General features: G+C 46.0%; 1 protein-coding gene and 1 long non-coding RNA gene across 2 annotated transcripts in view; one reads left to right on the forward strand and one right to left on the reverse strand.

Moving 5' to 3' along the window:
- Nucleotides 1-3,118: 3,118 nt before the first annotated feature.
- Nucleotides 3,119-13,155, reverse strand: LOC135976609 (uncharacterized). The gene is made up of 3 exons (XR_010593891.1): nucleotides 13,024-13,155; nucleotides 3,676-3,753; nucleotides 3,119-3,256 (listed from the first exon to the last, which is right to left on the reverse strand). It is a non-coding gene; the product is annotated as an uncharacterized LOC135976609 (long non-coding RNA).
- A 509-nt stretch (nucleotides 13,156-13,664) lies between these two features.
- The window catches only part of LOC101942508 (ubiquitin-conjugating enzyme E2 G1), a 43,356-nt gene continuing 42,636 nt past the window's right edge, over nucleotides 13,665-14,384 (forward strand). The window contains 1 exon segment of the mRNA XM_065573315.1: nucleotides 13,665-13,968. Within this exon segment, the coding sequence (XP_065429387.1) occupies nucleotides 13,923-13,968 (46 nt within the window). The 5' untranslated portion in view covers nucleotides 13,665-13,922.

Consider the following 14,384-nt stretch of genomic DNA (forward strand, 5'->3'; position numbering starts at 1 on the left):
TTTTTAGAATTCCTTGCGTGGTTCTTAGTGCTTTGTTTTGCATACTGTTCCTTTTGTATGAATTGTTGTAATGATCCTTGAAGATAATGGTCTAGAAGATAAACCACAGATACATATCTAGGTCTTCAGCATTGCTATGACTTGCAAGCAAACAATCATTAACATGAATGGTCCATTGACATGATTCTAGATATAAACATGCATGTGGTATACATTCAAACTCTCTGAGTGCTTAAAGGAAGTCTTCCTTTATGAGTCAACAGTGTGCCCTTGTTGCCAAGAAGACTAACGGCATTTTGGGCTGTATAAGTAGGAGCACTGCCAGCAGATTGAGGGACGTGATCATTCCCCTCTATTCGACATTGGTGAGGCCTCATCTGGAGTACTGTGTCCAGTTTTGGGCCCCACACTACAAGAAGGATGTGGAAAAATTGGGAAAAGTCCAGCGGAGGGCAACAAAAATGATTAGGGGGTTGGAGCACATGACTTGTGAGGAGAGGCTGAGGGAACTGGGATTGTTTAGTCTGCAGAAGAGAAGAATGATGGGGGATTTGATAGCTGCTTTCAACTACCCGAAAGGGGGTTCCAAAGAGGATGGATCTAGACCGTTCTCAATGGTACCAGATGACAGAACCAGGGCCGGCTCCAGACACCAGCTTCTCAAGCAGGTGCTTGGGGCAGCCGCCCTGGAGAGGGGCGGCATGTCCAGGTATTCAGCGGCAATTCGGCGGACAGTCCCTCACTCCGCCTGGGAATGAAGGCTCTCCCACCGAATTGCCACCGCAGATCGCGATCGCGGCTTTTCTGTTTGTTTGTTTGTTTTGTTTTGGCTGCTTGGGGCGGCCAAAACCCTGGAGCCGGCCCTGGACAGAACGAGGAGTAATGGTCTCAAGTTGCAGTGGGGGAAGTTTAGGTTGGACATTAGGAAACACTATTTCACTAGGAGGGTGGTAAAGCACTGGAATGGGTTACCTGGGGAGGTGGTGGAATCTCCTTCCTTAGAGGTTTTTACGGTCAGGCTTGACAAAGCCCTGGCTGGGATGATTTAGTTGGGGATTGGTCCTGCTTTGAGCAGAGGGTTGGACTAGATGATTTCTTGAGGTCCCTTCCAACCGTGATATTCTATGATTCATCTGTTCCTCCAGGCAGGTTGAGAACTGTCTCTGAGAATGTGCTATTCTGATTGGAAGCAAATCAACACTTTGGCTGCAATCCACACGCTCTGAAACTTAACTCATTTGTTTATCTACAATATATTTTTGCGCCCCCATTTTCCCTTAGTTCAGGTCTACACAGGAAGACATCACTGGAGGGACGTAAATGCAGTCCACGGTAACTAGTCTCATTTCTGGAGTACTGTATCATTCCAGGTTATCATATTGTTTGTCTGCATTTAGTCATCTTGTACAATCTCAGTATTTCTATGGCTGTAGAATTTTAAATACCATAGTGATGAACAAGCATGGTTAGGGGTTTACTCATGTGATATGCCACTACTGGATTCTTGTTTCTATTTTTCAGTAGTAAAAACCTATTTTCATAGTGTAAGCAGGGTCTGAATGAATGCTTCCCAGACAATTAGCTGGGAGCGGGAGAGACTTGGGTGTGTTTATGTAAATACAGATTGCTCCTGCTCTGCTTAGATATTCAGCACATAGAGCAGTGTCAAAGTAATCAATGAATAGCTCCTATCCTGCAGGCTGGGCATTGTGACCAGGAACACAGGGTTGCGGCACCACTCAGGTTTGGCCTGGCTGTCCCTCCATCAGGAGCTGGCCCTGCCTGTGCCCAAGGTAAGCGTGGGGCAGGCTCACTCTCAACCCCAGGGCCTAGCCCCGTGGAACACAGGAGCCACTGCTGCCTAAAGTGAATGTGGGGCAGGCTCACTCTCCAGCTGTGCTCTCACCCCCACATCCCTTGGCCCCATCTAGGCCAGGATTAGGGTTGCGGTGCCAGGGTGGAGGATTTGTCAGTGCATTTTTTATCAAAAATCGCCAAGCAGTCACTAAACCCATGACTTTCACTAAATTTACCACAACTGCTCTGTGACTTTTTATTTTAAAAAATGATGTGACAAATCTGCCACCCTACTCGTGATGAGACATCAGGCATGATCCCAGACTCAGATTGCTAGAATAGGAGCATGATCAGGCCCAGGATAATCTGCTGTTATGAGTCTCTGGGGGTCACAAGATATTATGTGGCAGGGCTTTGTGGTCAGCATACTAACCCAAGAAGGAAGGATGGTCCAGTGACTAGGGGACTAGCCTAGGACTCCAGAGACCTGGGTTCAAGTCTCTGCTCTGTCACAGTCTCCCTATGTATCATAGGCAAGTTTCTATACCTCCGTTCCACATCTGTAAAACGTGGGTGTTGTGAGGATAAACATATGAAGGACTATGAGGTGCTCAGATACTATAGTGATGGAGGTAATATAAACACCTAAGATAGACAAACCACAAAGAAAGACCTGCTGAGATTCTTATTTTGAGTGAGCTCTCATTTGGCCTTACTTTTAAGACGTTTCTGAAAATACCTCATTCTCTTGGAACAGTGGCTTTTGCAGTGTATCAACCAGAAATCAAAGTTGAAACACCTTGACAACCCTGCCCACATGGCCTATAGTCAACTACTTGCAGGATCACTAAATACTCATAGGATTGGCTACCAAAGCAGACACTTCTTTTTTGTTGTCCCCCCTTCCATCTAGCATCCATATCTAAATATAAATAAGTATGAACATGGCCTCTAAAGGTACACTGTACTTGACACAAGATTCCATACGATTACAGAGATTTAGGCATTGTTTTCTTCCCTACCCAAAGATATGTTGGCTGTTCCCCACCTTGAAACTGCACCAGACAATTGTTTTGTCACTGTGTTATTTCATGTTTCTGAAACAAAGGGTCAAGATGCCAATACCAGAATTTTATTGTCATGGTGTTTCTGCTACTTCGGCTCTAACCGAGTTGTCTGCTAGAGTTTGACAGGATGGAGTTGTAACCTGTAGTCTCTTCCAAACATATAGAAGAAACCCACATCCAAGTAAATTGAAAAGGCAGGTATAATAGTGTGGCTTACTTGTATTTTAAATGGAGTATTAGCAGGTACTTGTCTGCTTTGTTCTTGTGAGCAGGCAGCATACTGAAGTCTGAGTGTTGAATGTATATTTTCCTTTGGTGAAAAATGATGGTCTCTGCTGCTATTCCGACTCATTTAGGGATAGGCAGTTATGGTCTCCCTTTTTATTCTGTTTCTGTAAGGAAGGTCAGAAAACAGGCTTTATAAATAATCTACTCAATTATTGTCTCTAATATACCCCATTGGCCTCCAATGTAGTAATCGTTAGCTTTCAGCCATGATACCTTGTGAAGCAACCTTGTTGTTTCATAAACTAAAGACGTTCTAAAGCTGAACATGATCCATATGCTTGATCCTACAGCTTTACAGGCTGACTACCGTACTGACTACAGTGGGACTACCTATCTGAATAAAGGCTATAAGGATTTACCAATGTAAATGACATGTTAAATGGAGCTGAGAAGGACTTTGTTTTTAAAGCCCAGGACAGTCACAGAAGATGAGAATTCCAATTTAGGAATACTCTGACCCTCAGTAGGTCACTTAGCCTCCATGCTTCAATTTTCCAGTCTGTAATATAGTGATTTTCCTTACCTCACAGGGCTTGTTCTCCTGCGGCTTAGTTCACTTGTGTTGGTGAAATGTGTTCAGGCCCATTGCATGAAGATGCTCCTGGAAAAAACAGAAGTTAAAGAAACAAGTGTAAGCTGGTGGAGTGATTCAACTGGTTGAACAGACAATTATAACTCAAGCCGCCTGTGTTTCTCTTCCCCCTTCAGAGCATAATAGCTGCAAAAACAAACTAATTTTACATGACCAGAAATCAAACCCAGAAGAACCCAACACTTGAGCATGACCTGAGCACCAAAGTAGCCAGACAGCAAACCTTCCTCCACAAGGCATTCTCCCTTTGGTCCCGCCCACACTCTCCCCAGCAGCTGACCTTATAGAGTTTCCTTCCCTTGGGCACCTGTGGAAACTGAGTCAGGAGTTACTAGGTCTGCGTCTACACTAGAAAAAGTTATACTGATTTAACCTTTGGTTAGGGGTGCAATTTTTTACCTATATAGTTATATCAATGTAAGTGCAAGGGTGAAAGCAGTTAAACTAGTGTAGCTTAGTTTGCTTCCCAGCCTGGAATAAGCACTTTTATGTTGGTATAACTGCATCCACAGTAGGGGGCTTTGCAGATTTAACTATGCCAGTATTGTTAAAGTGCAAAATCTTTTCTAGAATAGACAAGGCCTCACTGCTAGCTGATGACCTCTTGGGACTACGCTATACAAAGTCACACCCAGAGCCATTACTCCCATTGGTCTCTGTAGGAATACTCCTTGGGTACAGATTGAAAGATATAGTACTGACAAATACCAGGAAAAAAAAGTTACTTGCCATGCATAGAAGAGAGTGAGTGTGTGTGCGCACCAAGTTTGAGATAAGCTGTTGACAATAATGTGTGTACTTTTTTAAAATTATATTTGTTTCTCCAAGGCTCTGTGCTACTGCAATAGAAGATGCAACTCATATTACAGTTTTTTTAGTGTTATGCAGTCAAATATCATTCAGACAGACGATTTTCTATCATTGCAGTTAATTTTGGCCAGCTATCATTTTAAAAGCTTCACAATTTATGCCTGTAATGTACAAGGAAGACAAGCACTAGGGCTGTAAGTACGGGTATCTCTAGAGTGCATTTTTGGAGGAGACAATGGGTAACAAATCAATTCAGATGAAAAGAGGACAACAGTCCTAACTACCTAGCGCACTAGTGCAGTCTTCTCTTTCTATAACTTTTCCACTCATGACAGTTACAGGGAACTACTGGCTCAAATTTGGTGTCTCTCCTTCCTCTCCTGATTACATGAATGTACAGCAACATCCCCATTTTACAGAGAGTTGAAGAATGCTAAGTATTTTAACAACAGAAGTGCTTTAATCTACACAAAACCCCCACGAGCTAGGTAATAATCCCATTATACAGTTGAGGAAACTGAGGCAGGGCTGTTAAGTGACCAGCCAATGACCAGAAAAGGAGTCAATACCAAAGCTGGTATTTTAACTCCTGGCTCCCGGCCCTCTCATCAGACCATGTCATATTCTCATTTAGAGAAGTATAGCCTCTTATTTTTTTCAAATGAGAATATTTAAATTGTGTCCTTCTAACAACATACCAACCTCAGACAAGCCAAATCTAAACACTGACTACCCTATATTTCTTCTCCTTGAATTCACTTGATAGATTGCAAAGTGCTATAAAACTGGATGTCTTTTGAGTTAGACCAGACTTTGCAAGTGGGGAAGCAAAAATCTTTCCAAATTCACCTTAAAAAAAAAAAAAAAAAAAGGATCACAAGGCTTCATCCATTGATGAATTAATCCTTACAACACACTTTAGTACCCCCTTTTAGACATGAGGATATGGTGAGATGTAATGGCAGGTCCAAGGCCATCAAAAGAGTCAAACTCAAAATTTCTTATGCCTATTCCCTTCTAATGTATCCCCAGTTTTACACTGGTATAACCACTAACTTCAGTGGCATTATACTAGGGCTGTCAATTAATCGCAGTTAACTCACGTGATTGAGTAAAAAAAATTTATTGCGATAAAAATTTAATCACGATTAATAGCACTGTTAGACAATAGAATACCAATTGGAACTGGGGACAGAGAATGTCTGAAAAATCAAGACCAGGCTGTATCAAGTTGGACATCTGTCACATGAGCTGCAGGGGTGGCACCTGTGGACGGGTGAGCGTGCAGCAGAGCCACCTGGCCGCGCCTCTGTGTAGGAGCCAGAGCGGGGACATGCTGCTGCTACCAGGAGCTGCTTGAGGTAAGTGCCGCCCACAGCCTGCACCCCTGAGCCCCAGCCCTGATCCCCCTCTCACACTCCGAACCCCTCGGTCCAGCCGGGAGCACCCTTCTGTACCCCAAACGCCTCATCCCCAACCCCACCTCAGAGCCTGCACCCTCAGCCAGAGCCCTCATCCCCGTGTCCCAACCCCAGCCCTGATCCCCCTCCCACACCCTGAACTCCTCATTTCTGGCCCCACCCCGGAGCCCGCACCCTCAGCCAGAGCCCTCACCCCCTCCCACACCCCAACCCCCAATTTTGTGAGCATTCATGGCCTGCCATACAATTTCCATACCCAGATGTGGCCCTCGGTCCAAAAAGTTTGCCCACCCCTGCTCTGGAAGTAAGTTCAAACTCCCACTTCAAAGGAGGCACTTCAAGAATCTGTGCATTGGTTCACTTCTGGCATCAGATAAGGACCTTGTTATAAGTGGCTGAGTAATTCTGTTTTAGCAGAATACTAGACACAGGGCTGTGAGCCAGACAAATACTGATAATCCCTTTGTGGGTTGTGGCCACAGAAGCAATAGAGAGAAGACTGCTTTAATTATGACCTAATCCTACACTCCTTTCTCATTGATTGCAAATGGGAATTTTATGAAAGGACTAAAACTGCTGTATTGTCCAGCCCTCTCACCCCCATCATCATCTTGTTTCTCTTCCTCCCCACCCAAGTCACTCCACTCTACTCTTCTCCTCCCAAAATATGTTATTCTGCCCCATATGAGAACTAGAACTTGAGTACTATGGAACACTGCTATGCTCATTAAGGCATAACAGGCTGGTGCCAATTACATTAGATGCAAGCCAGAAGTAAATATTCCATGTGGGTATGTCTACACAGCAAAAACCCTGTGAGTCTCAGAGCCTGGGTCAGTTGACTCAGGCTCGTAGAGCTTGTGCTGCAGGGCTAAAAAGAGCAGTGTAGACATTCGGGCTCAGGCTGGAGCCAGTGTCTGAAACTTGGCGAGGGGGAGAGTTTTGGAGCTCAGGCTCCAGCCTGAGCCCAAACATCTACACTTCTATTTTTAGCCCCACAACGTGAGCCTGAGTCAGCTGAACCAGGCTCTGAGACTTGCTGCCACAGGATTTTGTTGTTGTTGTTGTTATTTGCTTTTGTGTAGACATACCTTAAGTATGTTGAGGCATGGGTGCAAGACAAGAGCCAGTGGGGCACTGGATTGGGAGTCAGACCTGGCTTCTATTCCTTGCTCCAACACAGGCTGCTGTGAGATCTTGGGCAAGTCGCTTCAGCACAGCGTGATTGTTTCTCTTCCCACCCTTTGTCTATATCATCTATTAGGACTCTGAGCTCTACAGGGTGGGAAATGTCTTAGGACATGTTTATGCAGGATTAGCTCAACAGGGCTCTGATCTTAGTTGGGGCATCTAAGCACTATGGTGATACAAATAAACAGATACTTCAGTGAGGTTCACTCTATTAAGGGATGTGCTGTAGTAGGTGCAACACTTTTTTCCTTACAGTTTCTCTACACTTGTTTGCCACTCTGCCTGCTCTCTGCTCTATTTTTCATTGGCTACCCCTCCTGCTCTTCCCAGTGGAACATGAACCCAGCAACATTTGAGTAGGAGTTGAACTTTTGAACCTGCTATGCAGGAGTGGGTTTGAACTTAGATAAAATAGTTCTGACCATATGTAGTACTGGTCCTAGGGTCCAGCTTCCCACTGTATTTATAGATCAAGTGTAATCAGAAAAATAACACAGCTTTTAGACCTTGCTGTGCTGTTATTCAAGCCATTGTATAAATCTCTGAAACAGGGTGCTGTTTATGGAAGAACCCAGTGCTCTGCTCTAGTCTTTTCCCTGAGCCCTCACTGACAGAAGAGTTTGCAGAACACTTGCTTTTGGCATGAAGCTGAGTATGCTTGCAAGGTGGAGGCCAAATGCTGCCATCATACTATCTCTCAGGAGGAAATTTGGCCCTCATCACACACACAAGCTCATTCAGGTTTAGCCACTCAGATCCCAGTGCTGAGGAATGCACTATAAAAATGTAAAGGCTCAGAGTGGGCTGGTTTACAGCAGCGCAGCTAAATGGTCCTTTCCCCTGGTGACTGCTTGGGTACGAGAATCTAAGCCTTTCTAACCATAAGGACTACAGGGTTTTGTTTGTTTGTTTGTTTGAATATTTATATAACAAATACTTCAGGTTGTGAGCAGGATGTAAACTGACACAGTGGTGACTGCTCAAATCTGCAAACGGCCTGAAACAATAAGAGGTATGACATGCTCTCATTTGTCTCAGTGGGATTGAGTTTTAAGCCTAATGATAGTTATCAATGATGCAATTTAAATTTCATGTCACTAATCTTAGCATGCATGAAATACATTTGCATTACAGAGATCTATGCTATCTACTGAGAGTAGTGTGTTATTTGGTTTCATGAGTATACAGAAGTTAGCTGTGGTAAGCGCACCACTTTTCCCTAATCTGCCCCCCTACAGATAGTTATCATGGTGCAAGGGAAAGATCATTACCATCAGCTTCTGACCAACTAATCCTTGTTACTTCTACTAAGGCCAGGTCTACATTACGGAGTTAGGGCGACATAAGGCAGCTGAGGTTGACCGAAGTCTAAGTATCTACATTACAGCATTGCTTCCGGCAGTGTAAGTCCCCCACTATACCAACCTAATAAGTCCACCTCCACGAGAGGTATAGTGTTTAGGTCAATGTAGTTAGGGTGGTGCAGTGTCTGTGTAGACACTGTGCTGGCCCGGCACTGACAGCCCTGGCTCTCAGTGCCGGGGAACTCCCTGAGGAGCTGACAGTCCTCCTTCCCCCCCCGTCCCACCTTAAATCGGTGGAAGTGCTCCTGGGGAGGATGCGCACCACTGGCAGAAGGAGGATAATGTGGACATGAAAAAACACAGTAATTACTGCAGTGGCTGTAAGGCTGACTTAATTGTGTAGTGTATCAGAGTAGCCGTATTAGTCTGTATCCACAAAAACAACAAGGAGTCTGGTGGCACTTTAAATAAATTTGTTAGTCTTTAAAGTGCCACGAGACTCCTTGTTGTTAATTGTGTAGTGTAGACAAGGCCCTAAGGAACTGAATTGTCAGCTGAGGCTGTGACTGATGCAAATTCAATCAGCAGAGCTTTTACTGAAACACTAGCCTGACCCCGGCCTTGTGGCATAGAGAGCTCCAACAGCTCAGGGAGCCAAACTAGGGGGTGCTATTTTCAAGACTAATAAAATACTATGCATGTAATCCTGGCCCTATTGAAGTCAATGGGAAAAAACTCTCATGGTTCTCTATTCCAAGCAAACAGAATGTTTAGGGTGATGTCCCTTTACAGCCTAATAAAAAAAACCCGGAATAAACTGGCTGCTGTATTTAGGCAGTCACGAGTGGAAAAATCTAAAGAAAGAGATGTCAGGTTTCCTTCCCAACCCCCCTTCCAAGCAGAGAGGGGAAGCTGGAAAGAAGCAGCATGACAGAGATGCTAAAGTCAACTGAAGAAAGGAAACTTTGCTCATTAAGATCTTCTAAAGATTTACGGATAGTATGTGGACTCAGGAAGCAGTAATACTAAAACTGAGGTGTTCATGCAAGGTGATGTGGGGTGCAATCACAATAGGATAAGATCAGGGTGAAAACACAATAGGCCAAGCTCATCTTCTCTAGTCCAGGGGAGGCATGCACCTTCCTGGAACAAGGTCTGCTGCACTCCAGCAGGAAGATTTGCACTGTGGGGGGATAAGGTAGCATTTCTACTATATCCGTCTACCAAGGAACAATAGTTTTATTTTGTTAATGGGGTTCCATGAGAGTCCTGTTGAAGGAGCCTGCAGGGGGGATATACTGAAGAAACACACATCTCTGTCACAACCCCTCCTCCCCCCAACCAGCACTAGGCATTTTCCAAAGTATGCTGATCCAACATAGGCACCAAAATGGAGGTAAGTCACAGAGCTTTGAATGACCCCAACCTCCCTGATCTTCTTCTTTCACATGCACTGCATCTTTGTAAGGCAGTGTTGAATCTGGCCCTGCTGACAGAATACGGGAATCCAGGTCACCCACTCTGCTTTACACTACACTGTCCAGGCCCTACTATATAGTATTCTTCCTTTTGAGAAACAGAAAGGTATCACAAGTCACCCCCATGAGACTCCCTGTGGTTAAGAAAGAACTCTTTGTCAACAAATGACCTCATGGCTAGGTACAGTATGATTTGGGTTACATTGTAATAGGCTACAGAACTGTTCTTGGAACTGCAATCTAGTAATAGACTTGTCAGAAATATGTACTCATGTCTGGATTGACATCTAGAACAGAAACTTGAATTAATTTAGTACTGGCTTGACTGGCATTGATAATGAAGGCTTCCTTTTATGCACAGAACATAATCCATGCAAGCTTCACTTATGCTCCCCACCAACCTGCTCTATCTCTGAGTTGGAGTGACCACTTCTCAGTGCGAGTGGGTAGTTCACAACACACTGTCTCCAAGTCTGCTAACAACAGTGTCAGTGTGTGCCCACTGTGGTGATGGTTTCTTGTGATAAGGACAGCTGAAATATGAACTGCTCTGACATCACCAACTCATTTTGCATGTTGTGTACCACCAGCCATCATAATGTTAACTCTAATGGAGTTTAAAAACAACCACCTATTGGGTAAAAGCACCATCTCCTATTACCACTCACCTGAGCCATCCAGACACCCTCCCTCCCAATCCAGCAACATTTAACATCAAGCAAAAGGTTTCCCATACACACTGCGTTGGGTCATACCACTGGTGTTTGTGTATGAAACAAGTTCAGAGTTTTGTCTTTGTCTTCTTGTCAGAACCTTGAAATTCTGTTTCAATTAACTTTATGACAAGAATTATATAACTAAAATTTAGAATAGCCCTGACTTTTACTGACATATTTCTGATCTACTCTATCAAAAATCCTCCTTACCTTTAGAGTTTGAGATTTTTTCATTAAAGATTTAATACATATCTTACCAGAGACCCACATTTTTAACTACTGACCTGAGAAACATTCAATACCTCAGTCTGGATTAGCTAGTTTGGAGTAAGCCTACAACAACAATGGTCCTGCTTAACCTAGGGAGGTTGTTGAATCTCCATCTCTGGAGATATTTAAGAGTAGGTTAGATAAATGTCTATCAGGGATAGTCTAGACAGTATTTGGTGCTGGGGGACTGGACTCGATGACTTCTCAAGGTCCCTTCCAGTCCTAGAATCTATGAATCTATTAACAGTGGGCTTGCTGAAGTCTCTTCTACATTTAAGAATTACATCAGCACATCCACATTACCCATTATGTTTCAGGGTCACCAGTATAGCAGGCTCATAAAAAGTATTCCCTGCAACTGTTGCAGTATCACTGCATTCTGGATCCCTATCCCAATTCCCAGCATAGCTCCTCAAAAGTATCTCATTGCTTAGCACTATAAAGTGCAAAATGAACTCCCACAGTAGAGACTTTTAACATAAACATTAAATATTGTTTTTAAGAACTGAATGAAACTGACAAAGCGTTGCAGGTTGGGAGCTGTGTGAAATAAATTTTGGGATTAGAGTCTACCTCCCAATGGATGGGTGACCATTTCCACCCCTCACACTAGGTCTCAGCTATCTATCCCCTCGGTGTGATTCCCTCTAATAATAACAATATCAGTGAAGGGAAGAAAGAGGGTATATTTAAACTGTGTTGGAAATTCTTGTGTTATCTCAGTTGAATTACATAAGAGGACCAAGCCTTGATCAGAAAGATCAATGGAGAGATAGCAGGAGTAACGGGGGGTAGTGCTAGAACGACCAGTGCACTGAATTGCCAGCTTTCAGGCTACAAGGGGCTTAGCTTCAATGCAGCATTAGCTTGAGGAATAAGTCCAGGGATGCTCCTAACCAGACTCCCAGGCACACACAAACATTTCTAGCTCAACTGAAGCGGTGCTTTAAATTTGCGCTAACTGGCTCATCGGGGGCATGGGTTGAAGTTTGAATGCTTCTGAATCCTGAGCTAGTAAAACAGCCAGGATTCAACTACTATGTGCAACTAATATAACTACTCTGTGCAGTTTGACTGGTCTCACTAGACTACCTCAAGAGAAGTTACCTTAGATATAGATGACTTGAGCTAACGCCACAGTGTCCATAAGCCTTAGAACTTCAGTGGGGCAGAGTGACGAAATAGGAAGCAATAGTAATGAAATTTGCTGCACGCCTTTCCACTTTCAGAACTCAATGCCAGATTTCGCCCTCTGATGTGGCTTTCCCTTACTGATTCACACACTCTGTGGCCAACCCCAATTCTAGTGCCCTTCCATCAATAAGACAAGTATTTCCCATAGTAATAGGAAACTTTGGGGGGAGGGGAAAGGACCTATTTATTTATTTTAGAAAACCAACACAAAGTAAAGCCCTTTGCAAATGTAGTTTACCTTATCTTTGTAGAAAGACAGCTACTTCCTCAGCTTCTCCTCACTCATTCAGTCCTCTAACCAAAGACTCTACTTCTTACAGGATTAAATAAACGATATAAATAATAAGAATCCAACAAAACACCCAAAAGCCTTCACTATTCAGCATAGAGGCCTGCACCTCTTCTAAGGGCTCAAACAACCCTTTGAGACAATCACACAAGGAGCTCTTACTTCTTCCAGGGTATTTACTGGATTTCTAGCTTAAATTACTCCCCTTCAGACCACTTCCATGCTCTCAAGGCCCTTTTCTCAGCCCTTTAATTGCTGTTTTAAACCTCTTCCTAGATGTTTCATAGAGAGACCCTACAACCATCCCACTCCCTTCAACTATAAAACAACACAATAGATGTTATGTTTTCTCTAGGAATTACCAGAGAGTTAGGGGGGCTACCTCTTTTATAATCCTTCCCCAGCATATTTTACTGCCCAGCCTAGCTTCCATAACCCCAGTCCCAGAGTACCTTTGTTCTGGGCTGACCCAGGAGAGCCAGGGCTGGCAATTGAGCTCCTCTTAAAGGGACAGTTTGTCCTGTGATACTTCTATAAATGCTTTCATTTCCTCGAGCTCATTCAGCCAAAGCTCACATCACACAATACATAAGCGAAAGTACATACGCTTCGCAGCGCTCCTAGGCAGGGTAGAGAGAAAGAACAGTTTTCTTCTAGCAGCAGCCATCTCCCTAGGAGTTTGCCCTCATCTGGTCCCACGCTGAAAACCCCTATTATTTTCTGGGGCTTTGGAGGAGGCGGTACTTGGGTAGGCTGAGGGCTACAGGGGTTTGGTGGATAATTATCTAGGGGCAGCTCTTTTTGACTGTACCCCTTCGAATAAACCAGTGGATAGGTGCTTGTGGAAATGCAGTGTAACTGTCCGGCCCCTTTCCCTTGAGCTGCTGGCTGAGGTAACTCCTCTGGGTCCCAGCTCCCCACTGCCAGGCACGCATGGCCTAAGGAGGCTGGGCTGGGCTGGGCTTCACCTAGGGGACTTGTATCCCCCCTACATAGTATGAGGAAGATGCAGGAGTGAAACACCCTGCTCCACGAGGGGAGGAACTAGGAGTCCTGCTGGCTGTGGGCCACTGCCAAGTTCAACCGCAGCACCGAGCGTGGGCTCCCTCCTTCCCCGGGTTACAGTGAGGACCATCGCCTGACCTTCTCAAAATGGCGGCGGGGGTGGCTCCACCTGGACCTCCCCAAGATGGCGACGCAGGGCGGCCGGCCGCCGGAGCCTGGTTGTGCGAAGTGCGCTTGCGCGCCGGGGCCCTGAGTGCAGTGAAATTCCGGGAGGGAGGGGGGAGGAGGAGGTGGCGAGTGAGCGGCAGACACGGAGCGACGGGCTTAAGCCCCAGTTAGGGACCCTGTGTGCTACGGCGGCGCCCGACGCGGAGCCAGACCCCGGGGGGGCCAGGAGCGGGCGGCGTGAGGGGGACTCGCCGCCGCCGGCCAGTTCGTTCGCCGCAGCAGCGTCGCCGCCGCCGCCGCTCGGACTCCCTCCTCGGGCAGAGAGGGGGAGAATGACGGAGCTCCAGTCCGCCTTGCTACTGCGGAGGCAACTAGCAGGTACCGGGGCTGGGGCCTGGGCTGGGGGCGGCGGTCCGGGAGCCCCGCTCAGGGAGGCAAGCTGCGTCGGGCCTGTGGCGGACGGGAGCTGGCGGTGGGGGGCGGGAGCATGAGGTCGGGGGAGGGGGGGGGAGTTACGGGCCGGCTGTGTGGACAGGCGTGGGGGGAGGAGGGCAGATTGGGGCACCCCTTCCCCCCGCGCCGGGAGCTGAGGGAACTAGGCCGCCGGGGGGAGGGGGAGCTGCGTGGTGATCCAGGGGAGGGGAGCTGCGTGCTGGAAGCGGGGGAGGGGCTCAGACTGGGGTGCTTGGAGGGCCATAATGGGGGTTAGGGTCTTTCCTTCCCCCTGCGATGGAGGTGGCTGTCGGGCGCGTTGGAGTCCCCCCCCCCCCTCCTTGGTGGCAGGCGGAGTGAGG

The sequence above is a fragment of the Chrysemys picta genome, chromosome 19 (genome assembly GCF_011386835.1).
Source record: "Chrysemys picta bellii isolate R12L10 chromosome 19, ASM1138683v2, whole genome shotgun sequence".
Classification (NCBI taxonomy): Eukaryota; Metazoa; Chordata; order Testudines; family Emydidae; genus Chrysemys; species Chrysemys picta.